Source organism: Malaclemys terrapin, chromosome 15, assembly GCF_027887155.1.
Source record: "Malaclemys terrapin pileata isolate rMalTer1 chromosome 15, rMalTer1.hap1, whole genome shotgun sequence".
Lineage (NCBI taxonomy): Eukaryota > Metazoa > Chordata > Testudines > Emydidae > Malaclemys > Malaclemys terrapin.
Genome location: NC_071519.1, coordinates 34,373,517 through 34,389,603, shown reverse-complemented (window position 1 = coordinate 34,389,603; position 16,087 = coordinate 34,373,517). Strand labels below are relative to the sequence as shown.

Genomic DNA, 16,087 nt, shown 5'->3' with positions numbered 1-16,087 from the left:
CGGCGTGGGGCCGCCTCTGAGCCCCCTGCCAGCCCCAAGGTCTAGATCGGATTGCTCTAGAACGTGTCTTTCCACAGCTCCCGGCCGGCGGGCTGACCCCTATGGAGCGCTGTGCAGGGCCTAGGACGTGGAGTGAGGGCCTGTCCCTGCCACCCAGTTTGGTTTAGATTGATCTAGAGCCCAGACTAGTCCGGGCATGTCCATCTGGAGACTGCGCATGGTAAGAGAGTTTCTGCCCTTCTATCCTGCCCCTGCTGTCTCCATCCATGGCTCTCAGAGTGAAAACTACTGATGTAGAGCAAACCTGATCCCTGCCTTTGCCTTCCCAGAGAGACAAGGTGCGTGAGGTCATATTTTTTTATTGGACCAACTGCTGTTGGTAAGAGAGACACGCTTTTGAGCTACACGGAGCTCTGCGTGGCCCGAAGAAGAGCTCTGCGTAAACTCCAGAGCTTGACTCGCTCACCAACAGAAGTTAGTCCAGTAAAAGATGTTACCTGGCCCACCCTCTTTTTGTAATATCCTGCCACTCGCATGGCTACAGCACTTTCCTTCCCAGACAGGCTGATGGAGGATTTGAAGTGCACTCGGCAAATTGAGACAGATTAGAAAGATCCCCTGGCCTTGTAGTCCTTGAGGAGTTAGAAGGATTCGCTTTGCTCAGAGTCCATTCTAGAACAATGCAGCCCATTTCCCATCCTTCCTGCATTCAGATGATGGGAGTTTGCAGTGCTGTAAACCCATCTAGCTCGAACTAGAACAGCTCGGCCCTTCTCACCCTGCGTTGGGAGGGGTGAGCCTGCGCTAGATCAAACCAACCCGATCTAGAACAGAGTTGGAGCTGTGCATGGGACTGGAGAAATACAACCCTACGTGCCGTCCACTCTTTTCTTGCCGTGAAGCTGTTCGGCCGCTAGGGGCCGCTGCTCAAAGCTTCCCCATAACCATAGACGGGGGGGGGGGGGGGGGGCGAGACTGTCGACGTGGTTCTGGGGGAGCCGATCCGGTCACCGGGAAGCCGTAGAGCTGGAGCTGCAAGCTCTCGCGAGAGTTACTCGCCAATCTCCAGGGTGACGGTACACGCGCTGGGCCAGGCGAAGATGGCGTCCGGGCGGCGGGCAGCGCCCTGAAAGGCCGGGACATGGCGGAGGCCCTGCAGGTGTCCGAGCGCCAGCCTGTGGGGCGGGGGACAGGGAGCCCGGCAGCGCCGGGGAAAGGCCCTCGGCCGCCTCAGCGCCGCGCACGGGGCCCGGAGCGGGACCCGAGTCTTCCGCGGGCCGCAGGCGGGCGCGTGGGGAGTGAAACAGTCGCGGGTGGCGTTCGGTGTGAGGCCAGCCCCGGGCCTGCGGGGCGACCCTGCCGGTGGTGTCCGGGGCCCTGGCCGTGCTGGGCTTCTGGGTCCCTAAACGCCCGACTACCCCGGAGCCGCCACGTGCAGCATTGGGACCGTCCCTGGAGGCACCCACGGCGGAAGATTGGGCCGTTAACATTGGCAGCATTTAAGAGGCTTTTTACCTTTAAAGTGCTTTGCAGTCATTAACTGGGGAGAGCCCGCACTCAGTAACGGGAAAGGGAAAGTGTTCTTCCCTGTAAACGTCATCCGAAAGTGTTTGTGTTTCTTATTAGACCAAAATAGTTGAAAACCAGCCCTATGATGAGAGTCTAGAGATTAACGACTCAGAAGAGGTTGCCAGTATCTACACTCCAACTCCACGGCAGCTAGGTAGGGGAAAGTCTAATTTCACATCCTGTTTCTGTCTTTCCTACTAAAACAGTTTGTTTCTTTCCTTAAAATTAAAATGCTGACCAATCTCAGGTATGCTTTTGGCAACTTGATTTTGATAATTATATTTTCTTAAAAATACCCTGAGGGGATTTAAGTCTTCTCCATAAAATTGGAGCGTTAGCAGATTCATTGGTAAAATAGAATACATTCCCAAATTTTTATTAATGTAATGTGCTCATTGCAAAAAAGCTAGTGAGATCAGATTGTCACTGAAATCTAGGTCTGCATCTAGGACATGGTTGGTTTAACATGGATTTGAGCGTCTCCACCAGGGCCAGCCCCTGCATTATATTCTAGTTCAGCCAAAGCATGTTGAAATTGTGAGTAAGCATGATTGTTAAACTTGGGTGTAAGGGCTTCATTTGTAAGTGCCTCAATGTGACAATCCATGCTGCAATCCCACAACCCAAACTTGGGTAACATACCTTCTTGGTGATCTCTTCAACAGGTCCTAGATCCACACGCCCACAGCTCAAAAATATGGCTGATAACAGCAGTGATGAGTATGATGAAGAAATAAACAAGGTATGAGGTTGCCCATGTTCTTCTCTGCTGATCACAGCATTTTGTAGCCCCATCTACTGGGGCCTCGTTATCTGCATGTTGAGTCTTACTGGGGAAATTGCAGCAAAGCAGCTTGGAAAGTTTTTGTTTTTGTGTTTTTTTTTGTTTGTTTGTTTGACCCATTTTGAGTAGAAAGAAATGTAGTTGCAGTATCTTTTGGCAAGACACATTATTTATACTAGGGTGAAGGTAAGAAGGGGTCAGATTGTTCTTTCCTTCGATTAGAACAGATGGAACAATTTAAGCGTACTAGGGAGAATAGATCTGGAAGGGGATTTTCACATCATGGCAGCTGACACCATCCAGTGTGGATATAATGAATACCAGGCCCATTGTCATGCAATGGCTGAAGTGGGATAAAAAGAGAGAGGCGAAAAATCAAGGGCTTACACCCACATTTGGCTGTAAAGGCAGGGAGTGTTTTTTACAGGTTAGAGAAGATAAGTTGACTCTGGATCAGGACTCCTGGGTTCTGTTTCCAGCTCTGCCACCAATTAGTTGTATGACTTTGGGTGAGCCAGTTCCCCCCATCAGTATTTCAGTTTCTCTGGCTGTAAAGTAGGGTCATACTATCCGCTACCTCGCAGGGACTTGGAGAGGATGGAGTAGTGTTTGTAAAGCATTTTGAGATCCTCTAAGAGAAGGACAAATTATTATTTATTAGAACTGAACATTCCCCCCACCACTGAAAACCATTTGAGTCAGACTAAGATTAAATGCCTGTGCTGGCATTCCTTTTCTGTGCCACTAGAGGAAGTTGTTTGTTTGTTTGTTTGTTTGTTACACTGCTGTGCCCCACCCATTTGTGGCAGTTTTGGACAGAGGGTGTTTTCTGTTTAGAATGAAAGATGATAGAGCTGGGAAATGGGCTGTTGGAAATGTATGTTGCACCTGTTGTCAGAAGCTACCGGTGTGGTGCTCTGCTCTCTTCAATGTTGATAACATTCGGCTGTGTGCATGTGTTCCCTCTCTGTGCTGCCCTGGCTCTGCGAGGATCGCTGACACAGCAGACCCCCGAGAGAACCCCCAATGACCACAGACTCTAGTAAGGTACGAAGGCACCTGGCCAGGTTTATTGTCGAAGAGGAACACAGTCTCTAGCTCCCCGGATTAGATATCTACGGTTCTGCTAGTACATATGTGCTCTCTGACAATGGACCGGCTCAGTCAGTGGCGGGACTTTCCATTGTCCCCTAGGCCGGACAAAGATATCCGCTCAGGGGTGCATTCTTATACACAGGTACAAACAAGTAACACATCACTCCTGATGTATTGAGGTGCAACCCCTCTGCATAGCAAGGTACAACCCCTCCACACAGTAAGGTGCCGCCTCTCACCTTGTATGTGTTGGTTCGAACAAAACAACTCTATCCATCATATTCCCCTTTTCTCCCTGTCCTTTTTATCTGTGTGGAATGTGCAAGTATCAGAGTGTTCTGGTATCTCTAGTGTTCAGTACCTTTTAGGTACAGTAACTCCTCACTTAAAGTCGTCCCGGTTAACGTTGTTTTGTTGTTAAGTTGCTGAGCAATTAGGGAACATGCTTGTTTAAAGTTGTGTAATGCTCCCTTCTAATGTCTTTGGCAGCTGCCTGCTTTGTCTACTGCTTGCAGGAAGAGCAGCCTGTTGTAGCTAGCTGGTGGGGGCTTGGAACCAGGGTGGACCGGCAGCCCTCTTATCAGCTCCCCACTCCCCTAAGTTCCCTGTGCAGCAGCTGCCCAGCAGGCAAGCAATTGCAGTTGTCCCTCCCCCCCACTGCCATATGCCGCTCCTGCCCTCTGCCTTGGAGCTGCTCCCCGAGACTCCTGCTTGCTGTGCGGGGCGGGAGGGAAGGAAGAGGGGGGCTAATGTCAGGGTGTCCCCCTCCCCCTTGCTCCTGCACCCCGCTTACCCCATCTTCCATAGAGCAGGGGGGACACACCAGGGCTCAGGATGGAGGGAGCTTGCAGCAGCTGCAGTATCAGCAAGCTGATCGAATTAATAAGGCAGTGAACTTAAAAGGGAAATGCACATCTCTCCCTCCATTCCTGCTGCCTTATATAGTGAGAGAGTTAACCCTTGAGGGCTCAGCCAATTCCTAGTTCATCATTTGGCAGTAAGGGAAATATCCCACCCTCTGACTCCTCCACCTCAACCAAGCTTCACAATCATCATCACTGTGTACCAGTATTAAATTGTTTGTTTAAAACTTATACTCTGTGTGTGTGTATGTGTGTGTAATATATATATATATATCTTTTGTCTGGTGAAAAAAATTTCCCTGGAACCTAACCCCCTCATTTACATTAATTCTTATAGGGAAATTGGATTCGCTTAACGTCGTTTCGCTTAAAGTCGCATTTTTCAGGAACATAACTACAATGTTAAGTGAGGAGTTACTGTATGTGTATTTGTGCAACATCAGCCCTTTCCTTGCCAGCTTCTGTGAGCAGGGGCTGCCTCTGGCTCACAGCTTAACTTTGCTTTATGTTAGCAAAGTCTTGACTATTACTTTAGTTCAGGCCTTAGGCCTCATACCGGGCCTCTGAAACCAAGCGTTTATGTTTCAGGGCCTCATCTTACTACACCACCATAACTCTGGTTTTAACATTGACCTAGGAGAAGAAGGTAGCCCAGTTGGCCCCCCAGCAAGGATTTAGTGAGAATGAGGATGGGGAGGATGAAGATGATTCGTCTGAAACTGACTCGGATGATGACGATGATGAAGAGGAGCATGGAGCCCCTCTGGAGGGGTATGAGGGATTATTAATTCCTAATAACAGTGAGAATAGCCATGTGAATTAAAGTCAGGGTCTCCATTCTGAGAAGACTCCTAACAAGCCAGTTGAATAATGTTACATTCTAGCAATACTGTGCAGATATGTCTTTAGGTTAGATAGTGTGGGAATGAAGGGTTTAAAAGCTGAGGTAGATCATGTGCAGGTGCAATGTCTTCAAACAGCTCCGTGGTACTGGGGTTGGAGTGCTGCAATGGGAACTGTAAGTCTGAATCCAAGGTTTTGGGGAGCTGCTTTCAGAGTATCAGCCCTGAAAATGAAGATAGAAGGATATAGCTATATTAAGTGGGGAGGAGGAATTCCATTGCCCATGTGGACAGGAAGAGTGTCACTGGGGTTTGAAAAGCATCAGAAAAGATGCACTGTTCATACAATAAGAAGAACAGGAGTACTTGTGGCACCTTAGAGACTAACAAATTTATTAGAGCATAAGCTTTCGTGGACTACAGCCCACTTCTTCGGATGCATCCGAAGAAGTGGGCTGTAGTCCACGAAAGCTTATGCTCTAATAAATTTGTTAGTCTCTAAGGTGCCACAAGTACTCCTGTTCTTCTTTTTGCGGATACAGACTAACACGGCTGTTACTCTGAAACTTGTTCATACAATAGAACTGTTCTTAGAGAGCTTGAAAATTGGATTCCTAAGCAAGATTCTGACTTGTTCATTGACACAGTAGGATTCTTAGATTTCAAATACTGCTGCCCAGTTTTCTTCCTACCAATACCTACTCGTGAACTTTATAACCAATGCAATCAGCCTCTTTGAGGCAGTGTAGGGGGTACCCAAGTTGCCTGGCATAAACTGAGACTTAGTATAATAAACTAGCGCTAATAGAGGGCTAATTAATTAATACATTAGGAGGCCCATTAATATGCTCAATGCATTGTGCTGCACAAAGATAGAGTACATTTACTGCCTTTTTGCAGACAATTCATTTCCATAATTTACATACAGATGTCTAGCATGCAAACCAGCCTGCCCCAAGGGAAATAATTGTTATATCATTACACTTATTGTAATATAACTTTGTTGAAAGTCTGGTCTGCTGCCCATCATCATGGTATTATTTATTAAACTCCAATCAAAAAAGGGAGTATCTGGTAAAAGGGGGTGTCAGTGTTGTGAGTGGTGTTCTTATGATGGAAACACGTCTTCAAAGAGGAAGAGTTTGCAGCATTTCCTAAAGATGTCAGAGACTGGATTCTCTTGATCTCTTCTGTAAATTTGTTCTGTAGCCAGATCCATCCCCCAGGATGGGTGTGCTAAGCTGGGGAAGACATCCAAGGCCCTCTCCTCCTCTAACACACCCACAGAGAATCAGATATAAGTACCCCATAAAGTTAATCTGCATGAATCTATTGGTCTTGAATATCTCTTCTTTTCTCTAGTGCCTACAACCCTGCAGATTACGAGTATCTACCAGTGTCTGCAGATATTAAAGAGCTCTTCCAGTACATAAGGAGGTGAGTAGAAGGAGCACTAGTCTGCACTGGGATGCCTTTCTGGGGGGTGAAATGTTTACAGAAGGAAATGCTTCTTTTCTGGACGATAATTTCCCTGTGTAATTCTCAGGTACACTCCACAAATGATAGAGCTTGAACACAAACTGCAGCCTTTCATTCCAGACTTCATTCCAGCTGTTGGGGACATTGATGCCTTCTTAAAGGTACCCAGTTTTCAGACCCTCCCCTGTAACTCCTGTTGTGCAGGATCAAACAGTGCTCTCTCCCATAAAAACAATAGTAATTTAGTGAGAGAAGCAGCATTTGCATTTCTCTTTGCTGCAAGAGGAGCAATTTTAGCACACAGGGTGCCAGACTAGGGGCCCAAACCCACTTATGGGGACTTACCCTCCTCGGTCCATAATGTGGCGTTAACCCCTGCTTGTCCAGTGTGGGGTTGGTGCACCCCGTCAGAGTGTCAGGAGGTAAGTTTTTTACCTACTTCTTAAACAGACCCATAGAATAGCCTTTGCTAAAGGATTTGTATAAATTTCTAGATTTTTTTCTTAATCCTTGGTAGCCTAGCAATATTTACACAGCCACGGTTTTCTTTTTCAATAAAGACCCAGAGTGTGACTGGGTTAGAATGCTCCCATTCTGCTACTATTTTGAGCTGGCTGGCTTGACCAATACCTTTGTATTCCTGCTAGGATTTTTATCTGGGGTGGTTACAAAAGATTTTGAAACAAGAAAGATATCCATGTCATTTTGACTGTGGCTCTTCTTCCCAACCAAGAAATAGAATACATACCCCAACACTCCAGATCTCTTTTTATTTGCTAAAATTTGGTGGTTTGACATTTTAATCCTATAACTCAGGGGTAGGCAACCTATGGCACGTGTCCCGAAGGCGGCACGTGAGCTGATTTTCAGTGACACTCACACTGCCTGGGTCCTGGCCACCAGTGTGGGGGGCTCTGCATTTTAATTTAATTTTAAATGAAGCTTCTTAAACATTTAAAAACCTTATTAATTTTACATGCAACAATAATTTAGTTATATATTATAGACTTTTTGAAAGAGACCTTCTAAAAACATTAAAATGTATTACTGGCATGCCAAACCTTAAATTAGAGTGAATAAATGAAGACTCGGCACACCGCTTCTGAAAGGTTGCTGACCCCTGCTATAACTCTTCTAGGTTGTTTGAGATTTGAATTCCTAGCTACCCTATAGAATTTGTTGCCCATTAGTACCCAAATGTTTTCTGGAGGAATGACTTATCAGAGTCCAGCAAATTCATAGCTAACATTTCAGATTTGTCATAATTTTGTTAAATTTAGATGCTTTCCAAAGTCATGGATTTTTTTAGATACTGATTTTAGGAAAATGTTTGGGTTAGATAAAAAATATTACATCGTCAGCTTGAAAAGTTATTTTTCTATTGTGTTCCTGCAAATTTTATTTCTGTGATAAATTCATTATTCCTTATCCTCAATGCAAAGGCACCATGGCCAATGCAAAAAGTAAGAAACAATGGACATCCCAGCCTAGTCCCTCTGTATAATTCAAACAGGGGAGATTAAGCCCCATTAATTCCCACAGCTGCTTTTGGGCTGATGTAAAGAGCATTTATCCAATTAAGGAACTGTGGGCCAGTGTTGTATGTCTGGGACAGGACTCAAAACAGCAAGTTCTGCTCTATTCCATCAAAAGTTTTCTCTGGGTCAAGTGATAGCATAATTATTTTTTTTTTTAAACTGGCATTATGAATGATTCAGAGTACTCTCTAAATATTGGCTGACAGTGTCTATCCTTAATGAGTCAAGTTCGATCTGGGTTTATATAAACTGAGAGCATGGATGGCAGACAGCTAACTAGTTTTTTTGTTTTGTTTAAATCTTTGCTGTGATTCATCAGTGATCTGAGCCTATAGGAACTGCATAAAGTAAAGTCTTTTCCAACTTTAGGGAGACCAGCAGTAGCTTCTTTCATAGGTTGTGGAAGTCCCTCCCATAGCAGAATGGCACTGAAGATACCCTTCAGGGACCCACTAATAACTTCTTCACTACTATGTGAAATTTAGCTGGAAAACCATCAGGTGCTAGAGTTTTATTTCTTTACACTTGCTCTTGCCTTTCAGATTTCTTCTTCTGTTATTTCTTTATCTAAAGTTTCTTTATCAGTTTTGTTTATCTTTGGCGAGCCTGCTAATTCCAAATATTTTTGAATTACCGCAGATACATCAAACTCTGAAGTTTAGGGTCTTTTATAATAAGGAACAAAAGTAGCATATGTTTCACTGCATTGTGTAACTGTCTTTTGCTGATTGTTTTTAATTGGTGGAATAATATTTTCCTCTCTAATCCCTTTCTGCCATCAGCACATTCAGTTTCCCCTGATATTAGTTAATTGTTTATATACTTTTTTGAACCTGTGTTTTATGAATGTCACAACATATTTATCTGCAGTTCTGGTTTTATTTTTCTTAAGTGCTGCTGTCTTTTTTTCTATTTAGAGGCTCTGCTTATCAACTGGCCCTTAAATACTGCTTTACCTGCCTCCCAGAGAAGACCTCTTTTTATATTGTCTTATCATTTATTTTAAAGTATTGAACAACATCCTCTTTAATTACTGCAACCTGATTTTTGTCCAGCAGAAGCAAGCAGTTCATTTTCCAAAGAAGTGATCTTAGGATGATGCTAGCAAATATTACTTTCAGCGAGGCAGGACCTGACCACGTAGTGGTGCCAATTTCCATAGCACTAGTCTGCTTCACTGAGGATTTAGTGATTAACATTAACTCTATTCTATTATATAAATTATGAGGGTATGCATTAAAATGTGAGAGTTTGTTCCCCAGTGTGCAATTCTCTCCAGCAATCTGAGAGATTGAATTGTTGGCATAGAGAAGTCAATTCTGCACCTGCTTCCCTGTCTACCTTGTCTCTTTTATCCAATCTGTCCCAGTAAGGCGTATGTGTGCGTTTGAAGTCTTCTCCAAATATAATTGCCCGGTCTCCAAAATGTTGCAATATTTGGGTATAAACTGGCCATGAACAAAATTAAGGTTGGAAATTAGAAGACAGTTTCTAACCATCAGAGGGGTGAGGTTCTGGAACAGAAGTTGTGGTGGCAAACAACTCAATTAGTTTTAGAGAGAGCTGGACAATTTTATGAGTCTGATTGTGTGTCAAGGTTGGTTGTGATGGTAGGGGGCAAGGCTCAGCAGCCCCGGGACTCACTCCCAGTTTACGTCTTATGTTCCTAAAAGCTCATCCTTCAGTGTTTCTTTTGACCATGTCAGAGAAAAACAGACACAACAAGGAGTCTGGTGGCACCTTAAATGATGCATCCGAAGAAGTGAGGTTTTTACCCACGAAAGCTTATGCCCAAATAAATCTGTTAGTCTTTAAGGTGCCATCAGACTCCGTGTTGTTTTTGTAGATCCAGACTAACATGGCTACCCCCTGATACTTGACACCATGCAAGAGAAAAACAGAGTTCTCACTCTCAGGTTGGGTGCAGCAAGTCAGATACTTTATTATCTCTAGCAATTGCGTGGAGGGAGAGAGCTAAACAGGTCTCTCTACAGGTAAACAATTACAACAAGCATTTATACCTTTGGTTACATACAATAATAAGCAACAGCTGCATTTTGTTTATACATAGGTCATCCTGATATCTTCTTTTTCTCACCAATTTAAACTATAGTCTACATTCCATACTTATCTAACTCAAGGTTGCAACAACTTCTCACACAGTCCTTTCCCACTCGCCTCACACAATGCTCGCTTCTACAAATCTCGCATTGTTAGGATTACAGCTAGCCTGACTCTTGCTCACAGAGGAGACTGTTTGCATAGAAATCCCCTTCAAATCCCTGTCAGTTCTTGCTCTACTTCCACATACCCCCTTTTGTGCGTCTAGCACAACTAACATCCTTAAACCTCCATTTGTATCAAGCCTTGGATGGCAGATTCTACATCAAATACTTCAATCTAAAGGGTTGTTGATTGGATGCAATGACAATGCATGATTAGCATGGACATGAAAAGTATTACTATTATTACGTCCTTTACAACAACAATAACATAATCCTAAACTAAACAACAACAATACAAGCAGTAACATTCCCATAGTAGTAATATGATGGGGTTGTTGTACAGTTTTAGTCACAAAGCACAATACATCATACTTAGTACATAAAGTAGACCCTCTATAAGCTGTATGAAAGGCATACTTTTCAACTTGATATATATTTTGAAGCATGTGAATTTGCCCTTGTAATTCAGAGATTCTTTGAACCTCTGGTAACAGTGAAAGCAAATTTTGAAATCGATCAGGTACTAAGCTAGTCCAATTGAAGGGTATCTGAAACCTAAGGGCTACTTGTAAAACTGTCCGCAGGCCAGTAAATAATATAATTGCCTGTTGCAGTAGTGAGATTAAAATGTATATCTCGCAACGTGGTGGCTTCAACATACACACAGCTATCATTAGCTTGAAAAAGTAGGTGTCCTGTCAGGGTAGTTCCTTGTCCCCTACCCTCCCAGCAAACGTTGTCATGAACTGTGACAACTTCCCCTGGCTTCAGTTTACATATACACTGAAGCTGTGGAGGTTCTAACGGCCAAAATGTCCATTGACTCCCTAACCCCATCCAAATGTCCGGTGTTATCCCAGGAGCACTGACTAAAAATCGATTAGGCTCACCAGGTGGTCTAATTTCCCAAATGTCTCGGTGAATCACCCAATCTCACATGCATCCTCCCCACGGACCTGGCAGGCTTTGGTATATGGGAGCCCACCCCCCTTTGACCTGTCCGTATGCTTGGAAGGAGCACTGTGAACGTCTGCACTTTCACCCAGAAAATCTCCAAGTATGTCTCTATGGCCACAGATCAGTGTAAATGCGATCCCCGTCTATAGTGGGTATCTGGCCTCCTGAGTGCTGCTGTAATTTCCCCCAGCTCTCTTCTCTCTTTTAAAGTAAGAGCACAGAGGTTATGGAAAAACTGAGGCCTTTGAATAAAAGCTCTGAATGCTCTGTTTTTTTATAATTAAAGCTTTCTGCTGATAATGATGAAATTTCACAATCAGATCTCTGAGTCTATTATGAGACCGAAGTGGACAGAGCAGAGCTTTATTTGCTCTCTCCACTTTCACCTCTTCCGGTGAGCTCAGCTTTAACAATTTCGCAATGTACATCCTCCTTCAGTGGTTTCAGGCAGTCCCTTAATTCTGATGTTCCTTCTTGCTCTGTTTTCTGTAGCATCCCATTTAAGCTGCAGCTCTTTCTGCTCCAGAAGTGCCAGGCAGCTCTGCAACTGTCTCTCTCTCACCTCTTTCTCTAAGGCCAGTCTGTAGCACAGTGACTTGATCTTCCAAGTCAGCAATTTAGAGAGGCTCATTTTAAACATCCTTCAAACTCCTGTTTTGAATATAGAAGGGAAAAAAATTCAGTTCCTCTTTGTTGCTCTGCAGGTTCCACGTCCTGATGGGAAGCCAGATAACCTTGGCCTGTTGGTACTGGATGAGCCATCCACAAAACAGTCAGATTCCACAGTGCTCTCTCTCTGGTTAACGGAAAACTCCAAACAGCACAACGTTGCAGTAAGTTATGAAGGGAAAAGAGCTGGTTACCCCACACTAAGCTTGGTAGAAGGATGGGAGTCTTGTTCTAACCCGTGTGGCTGTACCACTGCCATGGTTACAGCACAGGTAGGATTTGACTAAATTCTCATGAACAGGAAAACATCTTTCCCACCCACATCTTTAGACTACAGTGTGTCTGCTCTCATTCACACACACGTCTTAATAAACAAACTTTGGATCCATTTGTTTCCTTGGGTCAGAGCTTCATTCCCCTGTGGTTGTTGCTGTCTGGTTTGAGTCACTGTGTTGTTTCCCAGATGCTCTTCTGCTCCTGTATGCAGACACTGGATGGTATAGCGCAGCTGGGAAAGAGAACAAAACCACACAGCCCAGCCAGGAATGAAGCATAGGGTTTGCAGGGACCCACCAGCCTTGGAAAGTATGTCTCCAGATTCGCATTTCTGTTCTCAGCAGCAAATAAAAGTGAAGAGCTTGGAGAATGCAGAGAAGAATCCCAAAGCCATTGATAACTGGATCGAGAGTATCAGCGAGTTACATCGCTTCAAACCTCCTGCTACTGTTCACTACACCAGGTGAGCTCTCTGTACCCTCCTGCATTTGTATTTTACTCTGCTTACTCCTTACCGCTTGTCTTGCATGCAGAGATGCAGTTTGAGTGTCCTTTAATCAATGGAATTTCTCTCCTGCTGACTTTGTGTAATTCAGATCGGTCTAGTTTGCCCTTGTAGAAAGGGTGCATGTGTAAGTAGCTTGAGTGGGGGACTAAGAGTCAGGACTCCTGGGTTCTATTTTCCCCCTCCCACTGACCTGTTTGATGTTGGACAAGTCACTTACTCTGTATTTCAGTTTCCACGCCTGTCATATGAGGCTAGTAATACCAACTTACCTGAGAGTAGGACTGAGGGGCTTCTCTAATGTTTGTGAAGTGCTTAGATACCCTGAGATGAAAGGCTCTGTATGACCGCAAAGAACTATCGTTAACTCTTTTCAAAATGCAGTCAGGAGAGAGGAGGAACTTTGTTGACCTACAGTATGTTGCACTGCAGTGATAGGGGTTTTAGAAATGCAGATACAGAGTTAGACATGGTTTATTTAGAAAAGATAAAAACATCACCTCATCAGAGTTATTCTTGCCATGACTGTGAAGAAGGAATTGATCTCTCATCAGATACTTGGTAAGTGGTTACAGCTATGGATTGTGTGTACAAGTCAAAATCTCTGACACAGGCAACAGTTAGGAATTAATGTGTGCACTCTCTCCATGTTACCTGTACTTGGCTCATCCAGTCTTAACTGGAATTCTTATTGATTCAAAACTCCTCAGCAAAACACTGCCTTGAGTTTGAAACATACAGCTGTTTGTGTTTGTGTCTTTAGCTTTGCAAGTGAGCTTGGTCCCCACTAAAGCGAGTGTGATGAGTGACACTCACTTGGACCAGGGATAGTTTGCACAGCGATGATGCTGAGCACCTTTGCAAAAGCGCTTTGAGGAAGGGACTATTATTTATTAGAAAAGCTTTCTCACCCTGCTTTGCCAGTATCCCCAATCCTGACTTGCATATTCCCTGCTTTTCCAGGCCTGACCTCACCGCACACCTCTGCCAAAACTCCTCAGTCCCAGCCAGCAGTCCCCCTGCTATCCCACAAGCCTCTCCTGTGAAGAGATTTGTACCGTATATAGACTGTGATGTCCAGATGTGCGGATTAATCTGAGACCATTAAACTCATTTTCCCATGTGATCCAAATCAGACTTGATCCCAGACCTCCAGAGGTGAAGTCTAGTACATTAACTCACCTTCTATAGCAGGTGTAGTGAAATCTGTGGATGACTTGCTCTTGTCTCTTGCAATATGGAGTTGGCACCTTGTTTTGACTACCATAAAAGCTGCTTAATCAGGATCACACTTGTGTGTGCTCATAGGCGCGAATGTGTGTCTGTTTTCTCCCTCTGTGAGGACAAGAGTGCAGTTGCTGTGTCACGCTCTCCCCATTCACACCAGTCTGTTGTCAGTGCACTGTCAGGAAGCTCCACATCCAGCAAAATTACTGCTGGCATACTGTGTCTTTACGTGCAGGGTTGTTTTTCTCCCCTTGCAGGCCAATGCCTGATATCGAGACTCTGATGCAGGAATGGTCCCCAGAATTTGAGGAGCTTTTGGGAAAGGTATGTTGTCAGCCTGCCTAACAGCTACCTCAGCTGCGTATTACAGACATAATCTGGGCTTTTGTCTCACTCTGGCCTGTTTGCTATTTGCCTACTCTGTGTTATCCCTCATTAACGCAGGCTGGCTCAGAGCTATTTGGGTTTCTTGTATCGATATGAAGGAAAACCACTGTGCAACCAATGACTAGGCAATTTGGTATGTTCTAGCTCAAAGCCAGCCAGGCGTCAGTGGTGCTTGAAAGCTGCCACCCTGTGATGCCTGTGTGAAATGGGTGAGTAAGTTTCAGCCCAATTCCTAGTGAACAGGCATCCACATCACAGCCAGCAACAACACAGTTGGTACTAATTGTCCCCCATGTTGGCAGAGACACCAAGTGATGAATGGGCCTCAGAGGCTTCCATCCATATAAAGCAGGCTGTGCCTGCTCTGTGCTGAGGTAACTAGCGCGTAGTCTCGCTGTACGGGCACTGAACAAGAGCTGGATCATGAGTCACTCTTTCCATGTCCCTTCTAGGTAAGCCTTCCAACGGCGGACATCAACTGCGGCCTGGCTGAGTATATTGACATGATATGTGGTAAGCAAAGGACCTGTACGTGTCACTCTCATCTTCTTCTCAGAAGGAGCAGAGTGCTAGCTCCTCACCATCCTCCAAGCACCACCATGCGCAAATTATGAAGTGTTATGTGCCTAAGGGGGTGTCTGAGCAGGCAGCACTTCCTCCCGACAGCAGTGCTCTCGGGCTGTTTGGAGGAGGTATTGCAGATGCATTAGTTGCATTCCCCTCCCATTCAAGCTGTCTTTTATGTCCCCATGCCCCAGGTGTGGGCGGGCTGACAGGAGATCCCTTCAGAACCTGTAGCTGTTCCACATTGCATCAAGGTGAATGACCCTGACCTAGCGCTTTCATTTCAAAACTTGTTTTTCCTGGAGATGGGTGTTGTGCTCCCAGTATCATGTCCTTGTGTGGAGAAACAGATGGGTTCCCTATTTCTAAATGTGTCTGTTCCCTCTGAATATTCGCGGCAGGCTCTGGCCTATTCACCCGTCACTGCTAAACTCCTTACTGCACAGTAGCCTAGTAGCACTAGAGATGGAACCACAGTTAGGAAAAGCAAGAGACACCTGGAGCAAGTTCAGCCCTGACCTAAGCTGATGCATCTCCTGGTGACTGCAGATGTGTGTGTAAAGCCTCAAAGCCCTGGGGATGCGCAGAGGGTATTGCTACTTGGAGAGCGCCAACATCCAGGCAGCAGCATTGTACTCAGAATCCTTATGTTGTTTTGTCCTAGCTATTCTGGACATTCCTGTCTATAAGAGTCGGGTCCAGTCCCTGCATGTCCTCTTCTCGCTGTATTCAGAGTTCAAGAACTCACAGGTAGGTGACTCCAGTGTCCACCACCTTCCAGGCTATCACTGTTAGAATGCTCAAGGGGGGGGCAGTGTTAAGCCACTTGTCCTGAAATTCACAATAGCTCCCCTGCACTGCTGAAGAGCCCATGACAACAGTGCCTGTCCTGGCCAAAGAATATCACTTTCTGAAGTGTTACCATTATTTCCTAACAATTTTAGCTTAATGCATTTTTCACCTCACAGGCTTCCCATGACTCACAAAGATTCCTTCATCCAACACTTGCATATAGTGACCCTCTTCCCGCAAACTCCAACCCACCTCCCCCCTTTCAATATATAGCTATTCCATTTCCGCTGTAGAACGCTGACTTGTTACTTTTTC

At 44.9% G+C, this 16,087-nt stretch overlaps 2 protein-coding genes across 6 annotated transcripts in view; one reads left to right on the top strand and one right to left on the bottom strand.

Annotated features, from left to right (window-relative positions):
• Nucleotides 1–82: 82 nt before the first annotated feature.
• Nucleotides 83–16,087, top strand: part of IFT46 (intraflagellar transport 46) — a 19,511-nt gene continuing 3,506 nt past the window's right edge. The window contains exons 1-11 of one of the 4 annotated variants that reach the window (XM_054005527.1): nucleotides 83–220; nucleotides 1,627–1,723; nucleotides 2,235–2,311; nucleotides 4,949–5,082; nucleotides 6,516–6,590; nucleotides 6,700–6,793; nucleotides 12,057–12,185; nucleotides 12,642–12,760; nucleotides 14,287–14,353; nucleotides 14,869–14,929; nucleotides 15,645–15,730. In XM_054005527.1, the coding sequence (XP_053861502.1) occupies nucleotides 197–220; nucleotides 1,627–1,723; nucleotides 2,235–2,311; nucleotides 4,949–5,082; nucleotides 6,516–6,590; nucleotides 6,700–6,793; nucleotides 12,057–12,185; nucleotides 12,642–12,760; nucleotides 14,287–14,353; nucleotides 14,869–14,929; nucleotides 15,645–15,730 (963 nt within the window). In that variant the 5' untranslated portion in view covers nucleotides 83–196. Of the gene's footprint in view, nucleotides 221–1,052; nucleotides 1,160–1,626; nucleotides 1,724–2,234; nucleotides 2,312–4,948; nucleotides 5,083–6,515; nucleotides 6,591–6,699; nucleotides 6,794–12,056; nucleotides 12,186–12,638; nucleotides 12,761–14,286; nucleotides 14,354–14,868; nucleotides 14,930–15,644; nucleotides 15,731–16,087 lie in introns of those variants that run through there. The other 3 variants (XM_054005526.1, XM_054005529.1, XM_054005528.1) reach the window with 3 other exon arrangements.
• Nucleotides 10,088–16,087, bottom strand: part of TMEM25 (transmembrane protein 25) — a 23,605-nt gene continuing 17,605 nt past the window's right edge. For both annotated transcript variants that reach the window (XR_008441720.1, XR_008441721.1), the window contains one exon: nucleotides 10,088–12,003. The gene's annotated coding sequence lies outside the window, so the exon portion shown is untranslated. The remainder of the gene's footprint in view (nucleotides 12,004–16,087) is intronic.